General features: G+C 51.8%; 2 protein-coding genes across 2 annotated transcripts in view; both read right to left on the bottom strand.

The window, feature by feature from the left end:
• The window catches only part of LOC309452413 (olfactory receptor 14A16-like), a gene marked incomplete at both ends in the record, with an annotated part of 95,832 nt that overhangs the window by 25,669 nt on the left and 50,779 nt on the right, over nt 1-19,384 (bottom strand). The gene's annotated exons all lie outside the window — the stretch shown is intronic.
• Nucleotides 3,252-4,241, bottom strand: LOC309452401 (olfactory receptor 14J1-like; the record flags this gene model as incomplete). Its single annotated transcript, XM_082077033.1, has 1 exon — nt 3,252-4,241. The coding sequence occupies one exon, from the start codon at nt 4,239-4,241 to the stop codon at nt 3,324-3,326; it is 918 nt and encodes a 305-aa protein (XP_081933159.1). The 3' UTR covers nt 3,252-3,323.

Raw genomic sequence — 19,384 nt, 5'->3', positions numbered from 1 at the left:
TAGAAAAGGTTGCTCAAATCTCATTGTGTTGGTTTGACTGAAACTGAGTTAATTTTCTTCATGCAGTTAGAAACTTTTTTGCAGCTAGCATGGTCATTGTTTGGATTTAGTTTGGGAAAAATCAGATAACACCCCGGGACAGAGATAATGTTTTTCTCCAAGTAACTTTCCAGTGGTTTTGAAGTGGAACAAAGAGAATACAAGAGCCTATTATCTTAGTTGCTGTCTGGGAGCCAAGGTCTTTCTGAGCTCTGTGCCCACAGGTGCGAAGCAGCTGGGAAGGGAGGCATGGATGGGACAGAGCTTGACTGACAGCCAGACTGACCAAGGAGAATATTCCATGACATTAGCATCAGGCTTCAAGCTGAAGGAGGGCAGGGTTTTCTGGATACAGAGATCGAGACCTGTTTCAGTTCTACTGTGTTTCGGTGGAGTTCCATTTGGGAGTTTGTTTTGGTTTGACCTTTTGCCATTTTACCATTTTGCAATGACCTCTGGGCCTTTGTGCACTTTTCCCTCTTCCCCTGGGATCAGGTGTTCACAACCAGGCTGCTCTCTCTCTTTCTTGGACCGGCTGCTTGGTGCAGGCAGAGTTTGTGAGGAATTGCATTGAGTATCTTATTTTATATTCCATTTTCCATTTTATATGTGTTATTAGCCGTGGTGGTATATTAATATTATTTTGTTATTTTATTAAACTGTGTTTATCTCAGTCCAGGTGTTTCTCCCTTCGCTTTTGATTCTCTCCCCAGTTTGGGGCTGGGGGGTGGGGGCGAGCGAGCAGCTATCGTGGTTGTGATTGCTAGCTCGGGCTAAACCATGACAAGGGGCTAAACAGAAATGTTTTCACAGTCTGTGTTTTCACAAGAACATCACCAAAACCCATTTTACCTTTTTTTTTATCTCTTTTGGTGAAGTCTCTCTCCCTTCCCCCAAATCTCCCATCTCTCTTGCACAGGTTCCTCCTGACCTCCCTACATGTGTCATCTTGTTGGGGGAAGCTTTCTGATGACCTTCATGACCTCAGAGTGTCTCTGTCCCCTGTGCTGACCAGTCAGAAGTGACCTCTCAGCCAGCACCCAAAGGGACTCATTGTACTTCTGTGCTGGAGAGGCCTCTTCACAGCCCACCCAGCAGCACTGGAGGAAGGTCAAGCCCTGCACCACCCCAGAGGTACCGTGCCTGCAAACCAGCGCATGAACCAGAAGGGATCCTGGCTTATCTTTCCCTCCTGGGTGCCTCAGTTACCCAGAGTATCTTGGAGACAGTGGAGACCTCTGTGTGGACAACTGAATCAAGCCTAAAATGTAAATTTTATACAAACCTATGCAGAAAAAACAAAGAAACAAACAAAAATCTCTATGAAATAGCTTAAAAAGTCTTCATTTCCAGCATTGTTAGGCTCTTAAGCCATTTTTTTGTAATTTTTGTGGTCACTGAGGGATGCTGATAGTATCTGGCTCCATCAGTACCGCTGATGGCATTTGTTCCTGATCAGCCAGCCAACTTCCCTTCCATCGCATCATGCAGATCTTCAGTTCAGACATCAGAAACCTGCTCTAAGACTTTGGGATACCACATTCAAGGACTGGCAAAAGTCCAGGTACACAACATGCCCTTCTTTCTCCTCTCACGCAGTTTCAGCCGTCCCTTTCTTGTCCTTCAATGGCCTCAGCCATCCCTTTCTTGTCCTTCAATGGCCTGGAGATGGTTGCAAGAGCATTTGCCTCATCACCTCCCCAGGGACTGAGGTGAAGCTGATCTACATGTAATAGTCCCAGTCTTCTTTCTTGTCCTTCTGGAAGCTGGGTTTGTTATTTCCCTTTTCTGAGGATCTTGGAATCTCCCTGCTCTCTCTGGATTTTTCCAAGATGTTTGAGAGAGATCTCACAATGACTGCAGTCAGCTCTAATAGCACCTCTCTGTCCCTTCCTACACCAAAAGTTTTCTCCGTATCTCACAGTTCCAAGGGAGTGCCAGGGGCACAGTAAACACCTGTCTAGCTCATCAGGCACTGTTTGGAAGAGAATCAGAAGTGAATTCTTCCTGTGTGCCCTTGACTCCAATGGGGCCTCTGTGCCACTCACAGCTTTCCTGAGCATTTTTCAAGTGTCTCCCTCTCTGCAAACTTTCTGGTCCTCAGGCTGTACATGGGGGGATTGAAAAGGAGCATGAGGATGGGCTTTGTTAAACTATTCAAAAGGGTTGTTCTGGGCATCACAGAGACAAGGATGAGGCTGTTGTAGAAAACAGCAGCATTGGTGAGGAGAAAGGAACAGATGGAGAATGTCTTCTGCCTACCCATGGAGATCTGATACCCACAGAGAACAACCATGTGAACAGGAAGAGGAGAATGGGAATGGAGAGAGCCTGAGTGTCACGGTGTCACTGCATGAGAGCTCCAGCAATGTGGTAAATCACAGAAGTGGTCAGCTCTGCTGGGGCCACAGAACTGTACACAGGACACGACTGAAACGATTCCTGTAGATGACAGAGGAGCCCCTAGTGTGTCTGCCACTGGAGACAGATGTCCCAGGTCATGAGTCTTGTACAGGGGATGACACACAGCCCAGTACTGATCACAGGATGTTGTCACCAGTAGTGAGCGCTCTGTACAAGGACAAGGTGCAGGAAACAGCACTAATACAATGATGAGCAGGGATGGTGCTGTCCCCAGCCACAAAGCTGCCCATCAGCTGGGATAGGGGAGTTGATATGCAGGAGGTCTCCAGGGAGAACAAATGTCCCAAGAAGAAGTCCATGGGGATGTGCAAATGCTGGTTTGCCAGGACCTGCACAATAATGAGGGTTTTCCCAAACAAAAACACCATGCAGGCCATGAGGGAGAGAAGGATTTTCTAAGGGATGGGAATATTCCCCATTCCTGGTAGGAGGGCACCTCCAGGACTGCCCCATTGCATTTTCACCATGGAAGGTTTTAGGTCCCTCTTCTCCCCTTGCACTTGGTAGGGAACTTGCGAGGAAGGAGTTTTGGTTCTTTTGTAGATACTTGGGTATCAGTCAGAAAAACAAATCATTGCAGGTACATTTATTTTTTCTTTTAACTAAAAATAGAGTAGAGCCCCATGTTCACATAGTCGCAGGGTCACACTAGCGAAGTAGATAATGAAGTTGAAATGGGCTGTCCACATTCCTTTGTGGATAACATTATTAAAGTTAAAAAAAAAAAAAAAGGCAGAACAAAAGACAACACAAACATAAAACTGACAACAATAACAAACTAATGAGAAAGGATGGACCTGTAATGAGTTACATTATGAGTCATATGTTGAAACAGATGGACAGTCTAGAGGTTCTGGAAGTCATCCAGGCATCAGTTTCCACACTGCATTCTGGAGCTCCTGGTTTCTCATGCTGTAGATGAGGGGGTTCAATGTTGGAGGCACCAATGAGTACAGAACTGCCACCACTAGATCCAGGGATGGCAAAGAGATGGAAGGGGACTTCAGGAAAGCAAATGTGCCAGTGCTGACAAAAAGGGAGACCACGGCCAGGTGAGGGAGGCAGGTGGAAAAGGCTTTGTGCCGTCCCTGCTCAGAGGGGATCCTCAGCACGGCCCTGAAGATCTGCACATAGGACAGTACAATGAACACAAAACATCCTAAAAAGACAAAAGTACTGAAAACAAGAAGTTTAAATTCCCTGAGGTAGGCATCTGAGCAGGAGAGCTTAAGGATCTGGGAAACTTCACAGAAGAACTGTTCAACAGTATTACCTTGGCAAAGTGGTAGTGAAAATGTATTGGCCGTGTGCAGCAGAGAATAGAGGAACCCAGTGCCCCAGGCGGCTGCTGCCATGTGGACACAAGCTCTGCTGCCCAGGAGGGTCCCGTAGTGCAGGGGTTTGCAGATGGCAACGTAGCGGTCATAGGCCATGACTGTGAGAAGAAAAAACTCTGCTGAAAGGCAAAAGACAAAGAGAAAGAGCTGTGCAGCACATCCTGCATAGGAGATGGCCCTGGTCTGCCAGAGGGAATTGGCCATGGACTTGGGGACAGTGGTGGAGATGGAGCCCAGGTCAATGACAGAGAGGTTGAGGAGGAAGAAGTACATGGGGGTGTGGAGGTGCTGGTCCCAGGCTATGGTGGTGATGATGAGGCCGTTGCCCAGGAGGGCAGCCAGGTAGATGCCCAGGAAGAGCCAGAAGTGCAAGAGCTGCAGCTCCCGTGTGTCTGTGAATGCCAGGAGGAGGAACTGGGTGATGGAGCTGCTGTTGGACATTTGCTGCCTGTGGGCATGGGGACCTGTCCAATAAGGAAAAGGCAGTGAGAAATTAGGGCAAAGTTCTCTGAGCAAAATGTGTTCCAGTTCTCATGGAAATCCCCTAGACTGACTTACCCTGTTCAGGTCCCTTTCACGAGCTGTGGTTGATGCTGGCTGACTGCGTCATTGAGAAGAGGCATCTTTGTTGTGGACTATACTGAATTCAGTCCTGCCCTACAGCAACAGGAAAATAGAGAAATGGGGTGGTCTCAGATTATATCAACTCATGATATCAAAGTCCATTTGAGCATCGTCTCTCCCATTTCACTTAATGGCAGAGCAGAGCTGTAGAGATCTTGTTTTGTTTATTTTATACTAACTGCCCCACCACAGCTGAGGAGGTTTTGTTTGTTTGTTTGCTAAGGCAAAAATGCCTTAACGATGCTTTCACTGCAAGTGAAATCTTGTGGGTGCTGACAGACAAAGAGACTGTCCCTTAGTGCAGAGTGGGGACAGCTGGTCTGTCCATCAGTCCTGGTCTCAGCTGCCCTGTGCCGGCACCTCTTTGAGCTGGAGGACGATCAGCCCCAGATGTTCCTCTGAGTAGAAACTGGACACTGCTGAGAGCAGAGCAATACGGTTTTCTAAGGGCTGATCTGCAAACCACTGACCGCTCTCATTGTACATGAACAGGATCTCAGCTCTGCCCTCCCGGCCAAGGACACACAGGGCTCATTGCATCATACAGACAATGAGCCACATTGCCATGGCCTAGTGCTGAAGTGTCTTCTCCATGGGGCTCCTCTCTGGGCAGAGAGTATCCATGGGAGATCTGTGCCCTGGTGGGGGGCAGCCTGCAGCCCAGTAAAGCCCCCAGGGAAAAAGTCAAAGTTCCTAAAGATGGGGTGTCCTGAGGCTCAGCTCAGCTCATTGCCAGCCCCACACATCGACATGCCCAGAACCCCAGGTAATGTGGGGCCAAAGGCAACCAGAACAAGACATGAAACACAGATAAAGGCGCCAATAGTCCGGCCAAGGGAGGAAGGACATGGACAGACGGACAGGCACTTGGGGGTTTCTCCTCACTGGGAGCTGGGCTGTGGAGAAGGCTCAGCCTGAAGCCCCACAGCCCTGGGATCAAAGGTAGTGCTGGGCGGGAGGAACCAGGGGGTTGCTCTGGGAAAGCATCTGCACTGCAGGACATGTTAGGGAGGTGCCCAGATCCCCACTCCCTTGGCATTTCTGGGAGCAGCTCCTTCTGCCTCTCTGCCTATGTCTCTGCTGCCTGCAGCTGTCCCTTGAGCTGCTTTCCTGTGCCCAGGTCACCTCCCTCTCTGTGCCCTTGTCACCTCCCTGTCTGTGCTCACAGACCTCATCCCACCCGCTCTGTGCTCAGTTATGTTCTGCAGATCCCTCCTGGCAGCAGGGAACTGCCCAGGGGCAGCTCTGTGAGTGCAGGGTCAGGACTGATTTAGCAGGGGCTTGGACTAGATGATCTCCAGTGGTCTGTTCCAAGCCCAACAATTCTGTGATTCCGTGACAAGCTGCCACTGCCCACCCAGCCAATCAAGAGTGAGAAACTCAAAGCAAAGTCTCTGCACGTTTCAGGAAAACATTTCCTTCATATTATTGTTGAAAGTTCCCTTGGAAATGCTCAAGGATAACCTGGAGCTGGGAGCAAACCTGTCCCACTCAGTACCCTTTAGATCCTACCCTGCCCTGCCTGGGGTCATTTCTTCCACCCACAGCTTCTCCCCACATCACTGTGGGGATCTCCCAGGCAGGCTCAGTGCTGTCCCTGGCAGGCAGCAGAGTCCCTGCCCCGGCACACAGCCCTGGGGTGCAGGGACACCTGAACCCCATCCTGGGCACCCCTGGCTACATTCCTGGCTTTACACACCTGCAACCATGCCCAGGCAGAAGGCAGCTGTCATGCCCTGTCCCTTTGATGGTGCAGCAGGCAAGCCCTGCTCTGGAGCATGTCCTCCTCGACATTAGAGAAATGAAGAGAGTCCTCCTGAAAGATCTCGTAAGCTGTCAGATGAATCACTTCTAGGGGATCCCTCCAGGAACTGCAGCTGCATTGCCCTGCACCCAGAGACTTACCATGTAGACGGCTGTGAAACTTTCTCCCTCAGTAATCTCTCAGCATCCTCCCACCCCATGTTGTCTTTAACCTCTCTGTGCCTGTCTCCTGTGCCCTCGGTGCTGCAGGCAGAGCCCTCAGCCCTGCTGCGTGTGCAGAGGAGCTGCTCCTGGGCAGAGCTGTCTCTCTGCAGAGCTGCCCCTTGCCATGAGCTTCCTGTGTCCCAGGAGCCCAGCCCAGCTCAGCAGCACAGAAGCAGCCCAAGGCAGCATTTTCTCTGTATCCTCTGGGCTCCCTCCAGATGTCCCTGGGGCACCTGCTGTGAAACAGGCTCAAGTCACCACTGATGTTCTGTCCGTCAGCTTGGGAGAAACACTCATTTCCAGGAGAGACATTTCACAGAATCACAGAATCGACTGGGTTGGAACAGACCTCAGAGATCATCAAGTCCAACCCTTGGTCCAACTCCAGTCTGTTTACTAGATCCTGGCACTAAGTGCCATGTCCAATCTCAGTTTAAAAACCTCCAGAGACGGCAAGTCCAGCACCTCCCTGGGCAGCCATTCCAATGCCTGACCACTCTCTCTGCAAAGAATTGCTTTCTAATCTCCAGCCTAAATTTCCCCTGGCAGGGTTGAAGCCCAAGCCCCCTTGTCCTATTGCTGACTGCCTGGGAGAAGAGACCAATCCCCACCTGGCTAGAACTGCCCTTCAGGGAGTTCTAGAGAGTGATGAGGTCACCTCTAAGCCTCCTCTTCTCCAGACTAAACAACCCCAGCTCCCTCAGCCTCTCCCCATAGGTCTTATGTTCAAGTCCCTTCACCAGTCATGTTGCTCTTCTCTGGACCCGCTCCAGCACTTCAATGTCTTTCCTGACCTCAGGGGCCCAGAACTGAACACAATACTCCAGGTGTGGCCTCACCAATGCAGAGTACAGGAGAAGGATCACTTCCCTTGTCCTGCTGACCACGCTATTTTTGATACAGGACAGGATACCATTGGCCTTCTTGGCCACCTGGGCACACTGATGGCTCGTGTTGAGCTTCCTATCCATTATTCCCCCCAGGTCCCTTTCTGCCTGACTGCTCTCCAGCCACTCTGTGCCCAGCCTGTAGCACTGCAGGAGGGTGTTGTGGCCAAAGTGCAGGACCTGGCACTTGGCCTTGTTTCTCCAAATAAGAAAAGAGTTGGACATAAGAATCACCTTTCCTTTTCTCAGCATTAGACAGGACACCCAGGTGGGGACAGGCAGGGATCGGCTTTACCCTTGCTGAGGGAATGGATTCATCTGAGTCAACTGGGGCAACTCATCCTGGGTTTGTAGTCCTGGGGTTGGCAGTGGACTCAGCTCTCACCTATGGCTGCCACAAACCCACAGGAGGCGGATTCCTCTTGCCTCAGTTCAGATGGGTACAAAATAGGCACCTTCTGCCTGGGAGCTGCTTGTCTCAGCTGTTGTTCAGACAGCTGAGTTGCTCAGACCCAAACAACCAGTGACATCTGGGGTGTCAGTGGTGGTCCAAGATACATGCAGGCAGATTCAAGGTCCAATGGAGCAATGCTGAAACAGGGCAGTTTCTGGGAGCAGCATTTTTGAGACCAGTGGGGAATTCCTTTGGCCAAATGAAAGGACAGCAGTTGATCATGTTTGGGACAAAGAAACCTGTCCCTCCTTAATATGTTCTTGTTTAAAACCCATATACAGCTGACCCAATGTAGCCATTGCCATAGGAAGAGCTCAGCCTTTCTCCTTCTCTTCTCCACCACCTGTATTTACTAGGCTTCCACTGAGAAGAATGGCATTTGTCTCAGGGACATCCCTCCGTTACCCAACCTAATTCAGGGCAGCTGCTCAATGTCATGGCCAAGTCCAGGCCTGTGCTGCTACCTGAGGTGTGTACAGGGCTCTCCAGCCCAACTGCATTTGTCTGTCAGGGATAGCACAGCACCTATAGGAAAGCCATCCCCACTCAGAGCAGGTGTGGGACAGACCACCCAGGGCATCTCGGACAGACCCACTTTCTCTGAGTCAGTGACTGATCAACAGCACTGTGCTGAGACAAGGGCTCTCACACCCTCATCTGGTAGATACAGCCCAACCAGGACTATGAAGCATGTCCCACCAGGGTCTGTACTCATGTGTCTCTGCTCTTGAACTCTGCTGGTTGTTCTTTCTCTTGTCTTTTATTCATCCCATTGATGGTGTTATTATCAAGGTGTTTCTGGATCACAGGATGTCCCCAGTGAATGGAAAAAGATAAATCACGCCCATCTAAAAGAAAACAAAAACAAACAAAAAAACCCCACACCACCACCACCAAAAAAACAACAACAAACCAACCAACCAAACCCCAAGATGTAAAAAAGAGGACCCTGGGAGCTACCACCCACTCAGCCTCTCTTCTGTGCCTGGAAAGGTCAAGGAGCAGATCCTCCTGGAAGCTCTGTTGAAACGTATGGAACACACAGAGGTGATTAGAGACAGGTCACAAGGCTGAACCAAGGGTAAATCGTGCCTGACTAAGGTAATGGACTCCTCTGAAGGAGTGGCTGCATCAGTAGACAAGGGAAGAACTATGAATGTCATCTATCCGGGCTATTATAAGACTTTCCATGGAGCCCCCACCGAAAAATTGCTGAGATATTGATGTGATGGTGTTGAGGGTTTAGATTGTGGGATAAAACCCTGGCAGATGTATTGTTAACCTCCTCTCCCCCCCACTTCCCCCTTTTGCCCCTCCCTCTCCCCCCTTCCCACTCAGGACAGGCGATTGGGAGGGAAAGAAGGACAGAGAGAAGAGAGTTGGAAAAATTAAACATGTTTTACTAATGCTACTAATAAGAATAGAGAAAACAATACGAAATATACAAAACCAATCTTGAAAGTCTCAGCAACTGCAGAGACAGCACCCGAAGTCCTGGACTGGACTCTGCAGCCAACCGGAGCTGGATTCAGTCTGTCACTAGGCCTCAGTTCACAGGGACAACTAGCAAGGTCCTCTCCTAATGTTGGTCATAAGGAAAAAAGGACAAGATCCTCGTGACCTCCCACTTTTATATGAAGTATTCATGTGAATGGAATGTTATACACAGTTGGTCAGTTTCTTGGTCAACTGTTTCTCATTGCCCCTCTCACGAGATGTCCATCCATGCTTATCAATAAGTTTGCATTCCATTGCTATGTTTACCAAAACATGTGTCTGGTTCTCCAGGAAAATACAGTTAATATGAAGCTTTAGCTGACAGGCAAAATTCACTGAAAGAGAAACTTGTTTTTTTAATAAAACCAGGACAGATGGATACATGGATAAGGAATTGACTGGATAGCTGTGTGAAAAGTGTAACAGTCAATAGCTCGTGTCCAAGTGAAAACCAGGAATGAGCAGTTTCCGTTAATTGTCCATTCTAGGACGAATACTGTTTAATATCTTATTAAATTATATACACAGTGAGACTCAGTAGACCCTCAGCAAGTTTTCAGGTCACAGTCATAGAACATCCCCAGCTGAAAGGGATCCTTATGGATCATTAAGTCCAACTCCCTGCTCTTTGCAGGATGACCTAAACCACATGACTAAGAGCATCCTCCAGATGCTCCCTGAACTCTGACAGGTTTGGTGACATGGAGACAGTGAGATGAGTTATGTTATGTGTCATATGTTGAAGAACACGGACACTTTGTAGCTTCTGGCAGGCATCCAGTCACCAGTCTCCACACTGCATCCTGGAGCTTCTTGTTTCTCATGCGGTAGATGAGGGGGTTCACTGCTGGAGGCACCACTGAGTATAGAACAGACACCACCAGATCCAGGGATGGGGAGGAGACGGAGGAGGGCTTCAGGTGGGAAAATATGAGAGAGATCAAGAACAGGGAGACCAGAGTCAGGTGAGGGAGACACATGGAAAAGGCTTTGTGCCGTTCCTGCTCAGAGGGGATCCTCAGCACGGCGCTGAAGATCTGCACATAGGACACCACAATGAACACAAAACACCCCAAATAGACAAAAGTACTAAACACGAGAAGTCTAAATTCCCTGAGGTAGGTGTCTGGGCAGGAGAGCTTAAGGATCTGGGCAATTTCACAGAAGAACTGGACCAGCACAGACATGGCCTGCCCAGCGCAGGGCCCAGCTCCACGGCGACGGCCTTCCCGGTTCCGGAGGGCGCTGCGGGCTCTGCGCAGGGCTTTCCGCTGCAGCTGCACCGCGGGACAGCAAGAGGAGTAGAGCCCGGCTGCCAGCGCCACGCGGGTGCCTGCGCAGCGTCCACGCCAGGGATGGGTGCATGGACAGTGACCGCGGGATTCACCTGCCCTGAGGACATGGTGCTGCCAGCCTCTGCTCGGCCTTGGATTGTTTTTAGAAATCATTAAAGCCAATTAAAAAAATGACAGTTTTCCCCCTGTGCTCATCTGTTCCTGCTCCACCTCGGGACAAAGAAGGCTGCAGGAAATCTCTGTCCTCGGGGTGTCCCGGCATTGGTTGCGGGAAGCCCTGGGCTGGTGCTGCCGCAAGCCGGCGGTTTGGCTGGATCCCCCTCAGGCTCCCTTCCCACCCGCCTGCCTCCAATTCCAGTCAAGGACTTGAAACATTTGAGATCTACTGCCGACTTGGCCTGGTTGACCTGCACCGTACGGCATCCCCTTCGTCTCACAAGGAACCTCCCCATTGCGGGGGTGTTTCGGAGCACCTACATGAGCTGATACCGTTGAGACCCTCCAAACCCACACGTGGTCCCTCGCCTCCACTGAGGGTCTTCCAAGTCAGGAAGAGGTGGCTGCTCGCTCCCTTGCTGGAAATCTGAGCCATGATCCATCTCTGCACAAGGCTCTGATGCACAAGGCTTCCAGCGTCACGAGAGCATGTTCAGGCCTGAGAGACCGGGGAGAAGCGCCGCAAACAGTGCTGGTCTTGACAAGAAATCCACCCGCTCAGAGCTTCGTCTCAGATGCGAGTTACTCTGCCCTGGGTTTTTCTGGGGCCCAAAAATGGAGGGAGGCTCAGGTATAAACCCAGTTAGCCAAGAGCCGCAGCAGCTGCTGATCCCTGTGTGGCGCATTGCAAACCAGCCAGGGCTGTCTGTGGCTGCTGCATGCCCCGGGCTGCAGCCTTCGCAGCATCCTCCTCTTCCCCAGCACCCCCGTGCACTGCACAGAACCAGAGCTGATTGCAATGACTGGGTCAGCACCGGGCAGCAGCAGCATCTCTCTTCCCAGCCTCCAGCTGCCGAGTTGCCCTGCGGGGAATTTCTGCCTGGGAAGGGCACAGTTGATTGCGATCGGCCGGGGGCTCAGGACAAAGCACAGCACCGCCACGTCCCCGGAGCAGAGCCCTTCTTTTCCTGGCTTGGACTGGAGTATTCCTCCTGCTCACAGCGCGGTCCTTCTCTGGGATAAGGTGACGCCAGTGCTTTCAGGGAAATTGGAACGTCATGATGGAGTGGATGTGAAACAGCCACACTTCCCAAAAAAGCCAAAGGAGTAAAATTGACATGGAACAAAGCAAGTAACTTGCCACAGCTGTCCAACCTGCGCTCCTCAGGCGGGAGGTGACCGGCGACATGTTCTGGTGCTGCGGGGCTGTGCCGCAACAAGTCAGTTGGGGCCGTGGCCAGAAAGGTAGTGATGTACATCTAGAGATGCCCATATCGTTTTGTGGGAAGCATCTGTTTCCTCGGCATGATTTTGGAAGACTTTTGGCACACGGGACTTGCTGGGCCCCAAATCACAGCTGCGTTGACTCCTCTAAGCCTCCCAGCTCCAATTCAGCAGGTGCCCAGTTCAAGGTGTTGACACAGCAATGTGTTCTTCTCTTGAATCTGTATTATATGTTCTCTCTGAAATCAACACTTCCTCCCTAGGAGCAATCTGGGTCCCAATGTAGGCTACTAAGCCATTGGACTTGTTGACAGTAGTTTACCAACAGTAATTTGCCAACAGGAGGAGTTCTTGCTAAATTAACAGCAAAAGCCATGCTGAAAAGTGCAAGGGAGCAATCAGGGAGGGCTGGAGTCGTGCTCGGGAGCTGTGTCCGTGCATGAAGGTTTACGTGTCTCGCTGGATAGTGCCCAGAGAGTTGGTCTGATCACGCTGCAGAGCTCCAGGAGACATCAATCTGTTTGCTTCTTTCCTACACCAAGCTTTAAAGGCTGGTTTGGATAGTCCAATGGGATTCAAACGTAACGTTCCTCCAAGAAGGCCTTGGGTAACTCATTTCCCAAAATTCAAACTTCTTTTCCCAGGGAGGCTGAATTTCCTCCATAGCAATCAAATGATCAGGTTTTGCACAGAAGAGCTGCTGTGGTTCCAAGCGTCTTTATTTTGTCTATGCTGCCTTAAAGAAGCAGGCTGTTCTGCCTTTTGCTTTTGGTGATGGAAGTCGGGAATGGCCAGCGCTGTGCTTCATGTCAGGATGGTTTCGTTCTCGTCTTATTGAAACGTTTGCTGGATGCAAAGAAAAGAACAACACCTCCGTCTCTTCCAGGGCCCTGCTCTTTAGTCCGCTCTCAACATCACCGGCAAAGAGCTGCTGCTTCTCTTCTGCACTGGATGTTTGGACATCTCTTTGCTAGAGGGACAAGGTCCCTTCGATCAAGAGACTGAAGCAGAAGCATCAGAAATTGACATTCCTCCAAGTTTTCCCCAGTGCCTCAAGTTCCAAAGCAAAGAGAAGGGCATGGCGATGGTGCCATTTTCTACCTCAGGGATAAAGTCATGGCAGGAATCGTAGTATGGAACATCTTCTACAGGATGCCTATTGGCGGCAAGGTCAGTGCAGGACTGGTGTGCTGAACAGTGAGTCTTGCTTAGATTGGGGATATTCTTGTGGAAAATTCCATCTGCCCATTTAAAATGATGAAAAAGAAATGGAGATGCTCTGTGTGCGTTGGGACGAGACTTGCAAGAAACTTGTAGGTTGGTTGTGCTTTAGTTGTGTCGAGGGTTAAGATTGCGGGGTGACAATAAAACCCTGGCAGATGTATTGTTAAACTCCTCTCCCCCACGCACTTCCCCCTTGTGCCCCTCCCTCTCCACTTTTCCCACTCAGCACAGGCGATCGGGAGGGAAAGAAGGACAGGGAGAAGAGAGGTGGAAAAATGAACAATGTTTTACTAATGCTACTAATAAGAATAGAGAAAATAATTGAAAATATACAAAACCAATCTTGAAAGTCTCAGCAACTGCAGAGCCGGCACCCGATGTCCTGGACTGGACTCTGCAGCCAACCGGAGCTGGATTCAGTCTGTCACTGGCCTCAGTTCGCAGGGACGACTTGCAAGGTCCTCTCCTAATGTCGGTCATAAGCAGAAGGGAAAAGGCAAAAAAAGGGACGAGATCCTCGTGATTTCCCACTTTTATATGAAGTATTCATGTGAATGGAATGTTATACACAGTTGGTCAGTTTCTTGGTCACCGGTTTCTCGTCGCCACTCTTGCGAGATGTCCATCCGTGCTTATCAATAAGTTTGCATTCCATTGCTATATTTACCAAAACATGTGTCTGGTGCTCCAGGAAATAGCAGCTAGTATGAAAGCTTTAGCTGACAGGCAAATTCACTAAAAGAGTAACTTGTTTTAAAAAACAACAGGACAAGTCGTTAGCAGTGCAGGTCAGAGCGGCTTCCAATCATCTCCTTCTTTAGAAGTGCTGTTTCGTCTTAAGCTTTCAGACTTTTTTTCTAATTTTTGGTGCATGCTTTCTTCTACCTCTCCCAAAATCACTGAGTCGTGTATGAACTAGTGGCACATCATGCTGGGGGATGGTGGGGACACGTTGGCCTTCCACTTAGGGTGGTGTAGATGTTGAGACTTTGGGATTTTCTTCTTTTCCTGTGCTGACATAGGACATGAAAAGAATGCCTACTTTTTCCAAGGATTTGTCTGCTCCCTAGGCTGAAACCAAACTGCATGGAGGGGGGAAGAAGTGTGCTAGGGGAGCAAAAGGAGATTGAGAGCTTGCAAGGACCTTGTTAGGGTCCACTCAGCGATGGACTCGTGATGGTTCATTTACGTTCTTCTCGAGGCACAAAATTAAGGCATCTGAAACGCCAAGGGCTTAGAATGCAATCAAACAGTGTTACTTTATTATTTTGCCCGTACAGCGGCACGCGATAGCGAGAGAGTAAGAAAACAGGAAAGGAAAAAGAAACAGGGAAAGAAGAAGGAAAAGAGGGGAATGAGGACTGGTTTACCAGCAGATGAGTTCCAAAGGTGTCCGTCCCTCTGGGGTCCAGTCCCGTGGAGTCCTGCCGGTCCTCCATGGTGGTTTGGGATCCTCTGGTGGGGAGATCTCAATGACGTCCAGTCAGGAACCATCTTTATACTTCTTCACCCCCCCTCGCTCCCATTGTTTCAGGCCAATCTCCACCTTTGGTTCTCAATCCGGGCTTAACTGTGCAGGCTCGAAAAGTCTTTGCCTCTCTTGCCAGCGCTTGTCTGCGCCTGCGTGGCCTGCACTCAGGGCTATCTCTCTGGTCCATTGGGTGACCTCAGGACCCTTGGCCAGCTTCTGGGCATGCTCTTTTTTTGTTGTCCTTTGTTCGAGGGAGCGGGTGAGGGACAAGGTGTGACTGAGGCTGCAGGTAAGAGTCCATCTTCTGGACGGCAGCGATTGTCCCTGGGTCAGAGAGACCCATCTAACAATCCCTTTTAGGAGCTGGGGGCTAGCTTGGCTGAAGCAGCAGGCAAACTCCACACAGCAGCCATTGTTAGCAGTAGCCTTCCCGGCCAGAGACCCCTGTGCAACACAATGCTTCTCCTCAGGCCTCTGTCTAAGTCACTGTCAGTCTGTTCTGGATGGCGATGTTCAGGCAGATCCTGGTTTTGGACCGACTCTTACAGACCTGGAGCAGATTCTGAGAGTTTGCTGTTCCAGAAAGGTTTGGCTGGTGCAGCAGCTGAGAGGAAATGGCCAGCTATGATGGGTCCCCAGAGCGATGCTTTGGGACCGGTGGCACGTGCATCTCCCTAACCAGGCAGTAGAATGCACTTTGGGCCCGGTAGAAGGAAGGTGGCAGAGGCAATGCATTGGAGAGCTGGCAGGATGAAACTGGGAGTTGGATGAGGCCACCTCCTTTAGCAAGTGAGTCAGTGAACAGCTCACAAGTACTGTAAAAGCGCACCTTGGGAGAACCCTGGTTGTCACTAAAGGGGGAAACGGTAGATTCTATTGCTGAAAACGGACTGTGTGGTTTTGTGGATGTGGCTTCAGCCTTCTTCTTGGAAGGAGGCTCATACCTACTTAAGAAAACTCATAACGATCGTGTTGAAAACAAAGTATCAGTGTGGTGAGGCTGTAGAGTGGCCCTTGGTTTGTACTGCAAACAAGCTCTGAATGCGGATTCTTGCAGGTGCAGCGGAGCAGGCAGCAGCATCTGAGCAAAGCTCTGGGGGACGGGGTCCTGTGTGCTGGGGACAGCTTCCCTCGCCATTCTCTGCTCCCTCCTCCTTCAAGCAGGGGCTGCCCCACGCCGCGCACAGGCAGTCCCAGCCGGGCCCGCAGGTGAGTGTCTCCGTGGCGACCGCCGGGCTCTGTGATGTGGGCACCTCGTCATAGCCAGAGGCCATTGTTACATGGGGTTGTCATAGCCAGAGGCCATTGTGACACGGGGGTCCCCGCCCTGACCGTGGGGGTATTTAAGGAGTGAGAGCCCTGGGGTGCTCACTCCCAGGAGAGCAGCTTCTCAGGAGCAGCAGCTTCTCAGGAGGCAGCATCTCCCCTGGGTGCCCGTTGCAGCTCTTTGGTAGACGAGACCCAAGATGCCCATCGACGAGGAGGCGAACGCCCACTCCCAGCCCTTGGGGCTTCCCCCCTTGCTCCACAGGCCACAGGGGAGGGACGGGACAGGGCAGGAGGGAAAGGCCGGTGGTTGGACGGGGCTGCAAGCAGCTGCTGCAGTGCCGGGACTGCCACCTCCATCCCCTGTGTCCTGCTCCTCCTCCTGCTCGGAGGTCAGACACAGCCTGGGCCAGCACAGCATCCAGAGCACCTCGGTCACCACCTCGGTGCGGGAGCGCGTCCAGGACCACCGTGAAGGTCCCCAGGAGGGGTCTGGCTGGCCTCGCAGCACCAACACCGAGGCAGCAGCAGAGGCAGAGTGCCCAGCACCTGCCCCACAGGGCCCCACAGCCTACGACGCAGCTCTGTGGGACACAGCCCAGCGCATCTTCAAGGAGAGCTTGCGCAGGGCTGTGGCTGAGATCATGGGAGCTGGCCAGGAACCGCAGGAACAGCAGGACCTGGCCCAGCGCATGGATGTGGAGGATGAGAACAACAAAGAGGGGTGCGAAGGCGGAGACATCTTCATCCCCAGCATCTGGATCAACCCCTTGTTCCAGGAGCACCTCCAGGACACCCCTGCAGGTCCCCAGGAGGGGTCTGGCTTGCCCAGCTGCACAGACACGGAGGCGGCAGCAGAGGCAGAGCGCCTGGAACCTGTCCAGCAGAGCCCTGCAGAGGACGATGTGGACCTGTTAGACATTGTGGAGCACATCATCAGTGAGGCCGTGCACAGGGCTGAGGCTGAGATCCAGGGACCTGGCCAGCAAGCGGTGGAACAGCGGGACCTGGCCCAATGTGTGGATGTTCCAGTGGCAGCACCAGCACCTGCAGGACTTGAAGCCACTGAGGCTCGTTTGGCAGGAGACAATGAGGGACAGGCCAGCACAGCCCCTCTCGTCCCAGCTGCAAAGGACGAAGAAGAGAACACAGTTTCTCCAATGTCTGCAGAGCATGGAGGAGAGACCAGCACAGACATGGCCTGCCCAGCGCAGGGCCCAGCTCCACGGCGACGGCCTTCCCGGTTCCGGAGGGCGCTGCGGGCTCTGCGCAGGGCTTTCCGCTGCAGCTGCACCGCGGGACAGCAAGAGGAGTAGAGCCCGGCTGCCAGCGCCACGCGGGTGCCTGCGCAGCGTCCACGCCAGGGATGGGTGCATGGACAGTGACCGCGGGATTCACCTGCCCTGAGGACATGGTGCTGCCAGCCTCTGCTCGGCCTTGGATTGTTTTTAGAAATCATTAAAGCCAATTAAAAAAATGACAGTTTTCCCCCTGTGCTCATCTGTTCCTGCTCCACCTCGGGACAAAGAAGGCTGCAGGAAATCTCTGTCTCGGGGTGTCCCGGCATTGGTTGCGGGAAGCCCTGGGCTGGTGCTGCCGCAAGCCGGCGGTTTGGCTGGATCCCCCTCAGGCTCCCTTCCCACCCGCCTGTCTCCAATTCCAGTCAAGGACTTGAAACATTTGAGATCTACTGCCGACTTGGCCTGGTTGACCTGCACCGTACGGCATCCCCTTCGTCTCACAAGGAACCTCCCCATTGCGGGGGTGTTTCGGAGCACCTACATGAGCTGATACCGTTGAGACCCTCCAAACCCACACGTGGTCCCTCGCCTCCACTGAGGGTCTTCCAAGTCAGGAAGAGGTGGCTGCTCGCTCCCTTGCTGGAAATCTGAGCCATGATCCATCTCTGCACAAGGCTCTGATGCACAAGGCTTCCAGCGTCACGAGAGCACGTTCAGGCCTGAGAGACCGGGGAGAAGCGCCGCAAACAGTGCTGGTCTTGACAAGAAATCCACCCGCTCAGAGCTTCGTCTCAGATGCGAGTTACTCTGCCCTGGGTTTTTCTGGGGCCCAAAAATAAAGGGAGGCTCAGGTATAAACCCAGTTAGCCAAGAGCCGCAGCAGCTGCTGATCCCTGTGTGGCGCATTGCAAACCAGCCAGGGCTGTCTGTGGCTGCTGCATGCCCCGGGCTGCAGCCTTCGCAGCATCCTCCTCTTCCCCAGCACCCCCGTGCACTGCACAGAACCAGAGCTGATTGCAATGACTGGGGCAGCACCGGGCAGCAGCAGCATCTCTCTTCCCAGCCTCCAGCTGCCGAGTTGCCCTGCGGGGAATTTCTGCCTGGGAAGGGCACAGTTGATTGCGATCGGCCGGGGGCTCAGGACAAAGCACAGCACCGCCACGTCCCCGGAGCAGAGCCCTTCTTTTCCTGGCTTGGACTGGAGTATTCCTCCTGCTCACAGCGCGGTCCTTCTCTGGGATAAGGTGACGCCAGTGCTTTCAGGGAAATTGGAACGTCATGATGGAGTGGACGTGAAACAGCCACACTTCCCAAAAAAGCCAAAGGAGTAAAATTGACATGGAACAAAGCAAGTAACTTGCCACAGCTGTCCAACCTGCCCTCCTCAGGCGGGAGGTGACCGGCGACATGTTCTGGTGCTGCGGGGCTGTGCCGCAACAAGTCAGTTGGGGCCGTGGCCAGAAAGGTAGTGATGTACATCTAGAGATGCCCATATCGTTTTGTGGGAAGCATCTGTTTCCTCGGCATGATTTTGGAAGACTTTTGGCACACGGGACTTGCTGGGCCCCAAATCACAGCTGCGTTGACTCCTCTAAGCCTCCCAGCTCCAATTCAGCAGGTGCCCAGTTCAAGGTGTTGACACAGCAATGTGTACTTCTCTTGAATCTGTATTATATGTTCTCTCTGAAATCAACGCTTCCTCCCTAGGAGCAATCTGGGTCCCAATGTAGGCTACTAAGCCATTGGACTTGTTGACAGTAGTTTACCAACAGTAATTTTCCAACAGGAGGAGTTCTTGCTAAATTAACAGCAAAAGCCATGCTGAAAAGTGCAAGGGAGCAATCAGGGAGGGCTGGAGTCGTGCTCGGGAGCTGTGTCCGTGCATGAAGGTTTACGTGTCTCGCTGGATAGTGCCCAGAGAGTTGGTCTGATCACGCTGCAGAGCTCCAGGAGACATCAATCTGTTTGCTTCTTTCCTACACCAAGCTTTAAAGGCTGGTTTGGATAGTCCAATGGGATTCAAACGTAACGTTCCTCCAAGAAGGCCTTGGGTAACTCATTTCCCAAAATTCAAACTTCTTTTCCCAGGGAGGCTGAATTTCCTCCATAGCAATCAAATGATCAGGTTTTGCACAGAAGAGCTGCTGTGGTTCCAAGCGTCTTTATTTTGTCTATGCTGCCTTAAAGAAGCAGGCTGTTCTGCCTTTTGCTTTTGGCGATGGAAGTCGGGAATGGCCAGCGCTGTGCTTCATGTCAGGATGGTTTCGTTCTCGTCTT

Source organism: Streptopelia decaocto (genome assembly GCF_964273445.1).
Source record: "Streptopelia decaocto genome assembly, contig: HAP1_SCAFFOLD_107, whole genome shotgun sequence".
Classification (NCBI taxonomy): Eukaryota; Metazoa; Chordata; class Aves; order Columbiformes; family Columbidae; genus Streptopelia; species Streptopelia decaocto.
Note: the sequence above shows the minus strand (reverse complement) of the source record. Positions and strands in the feature narration are given on the sequence as shown.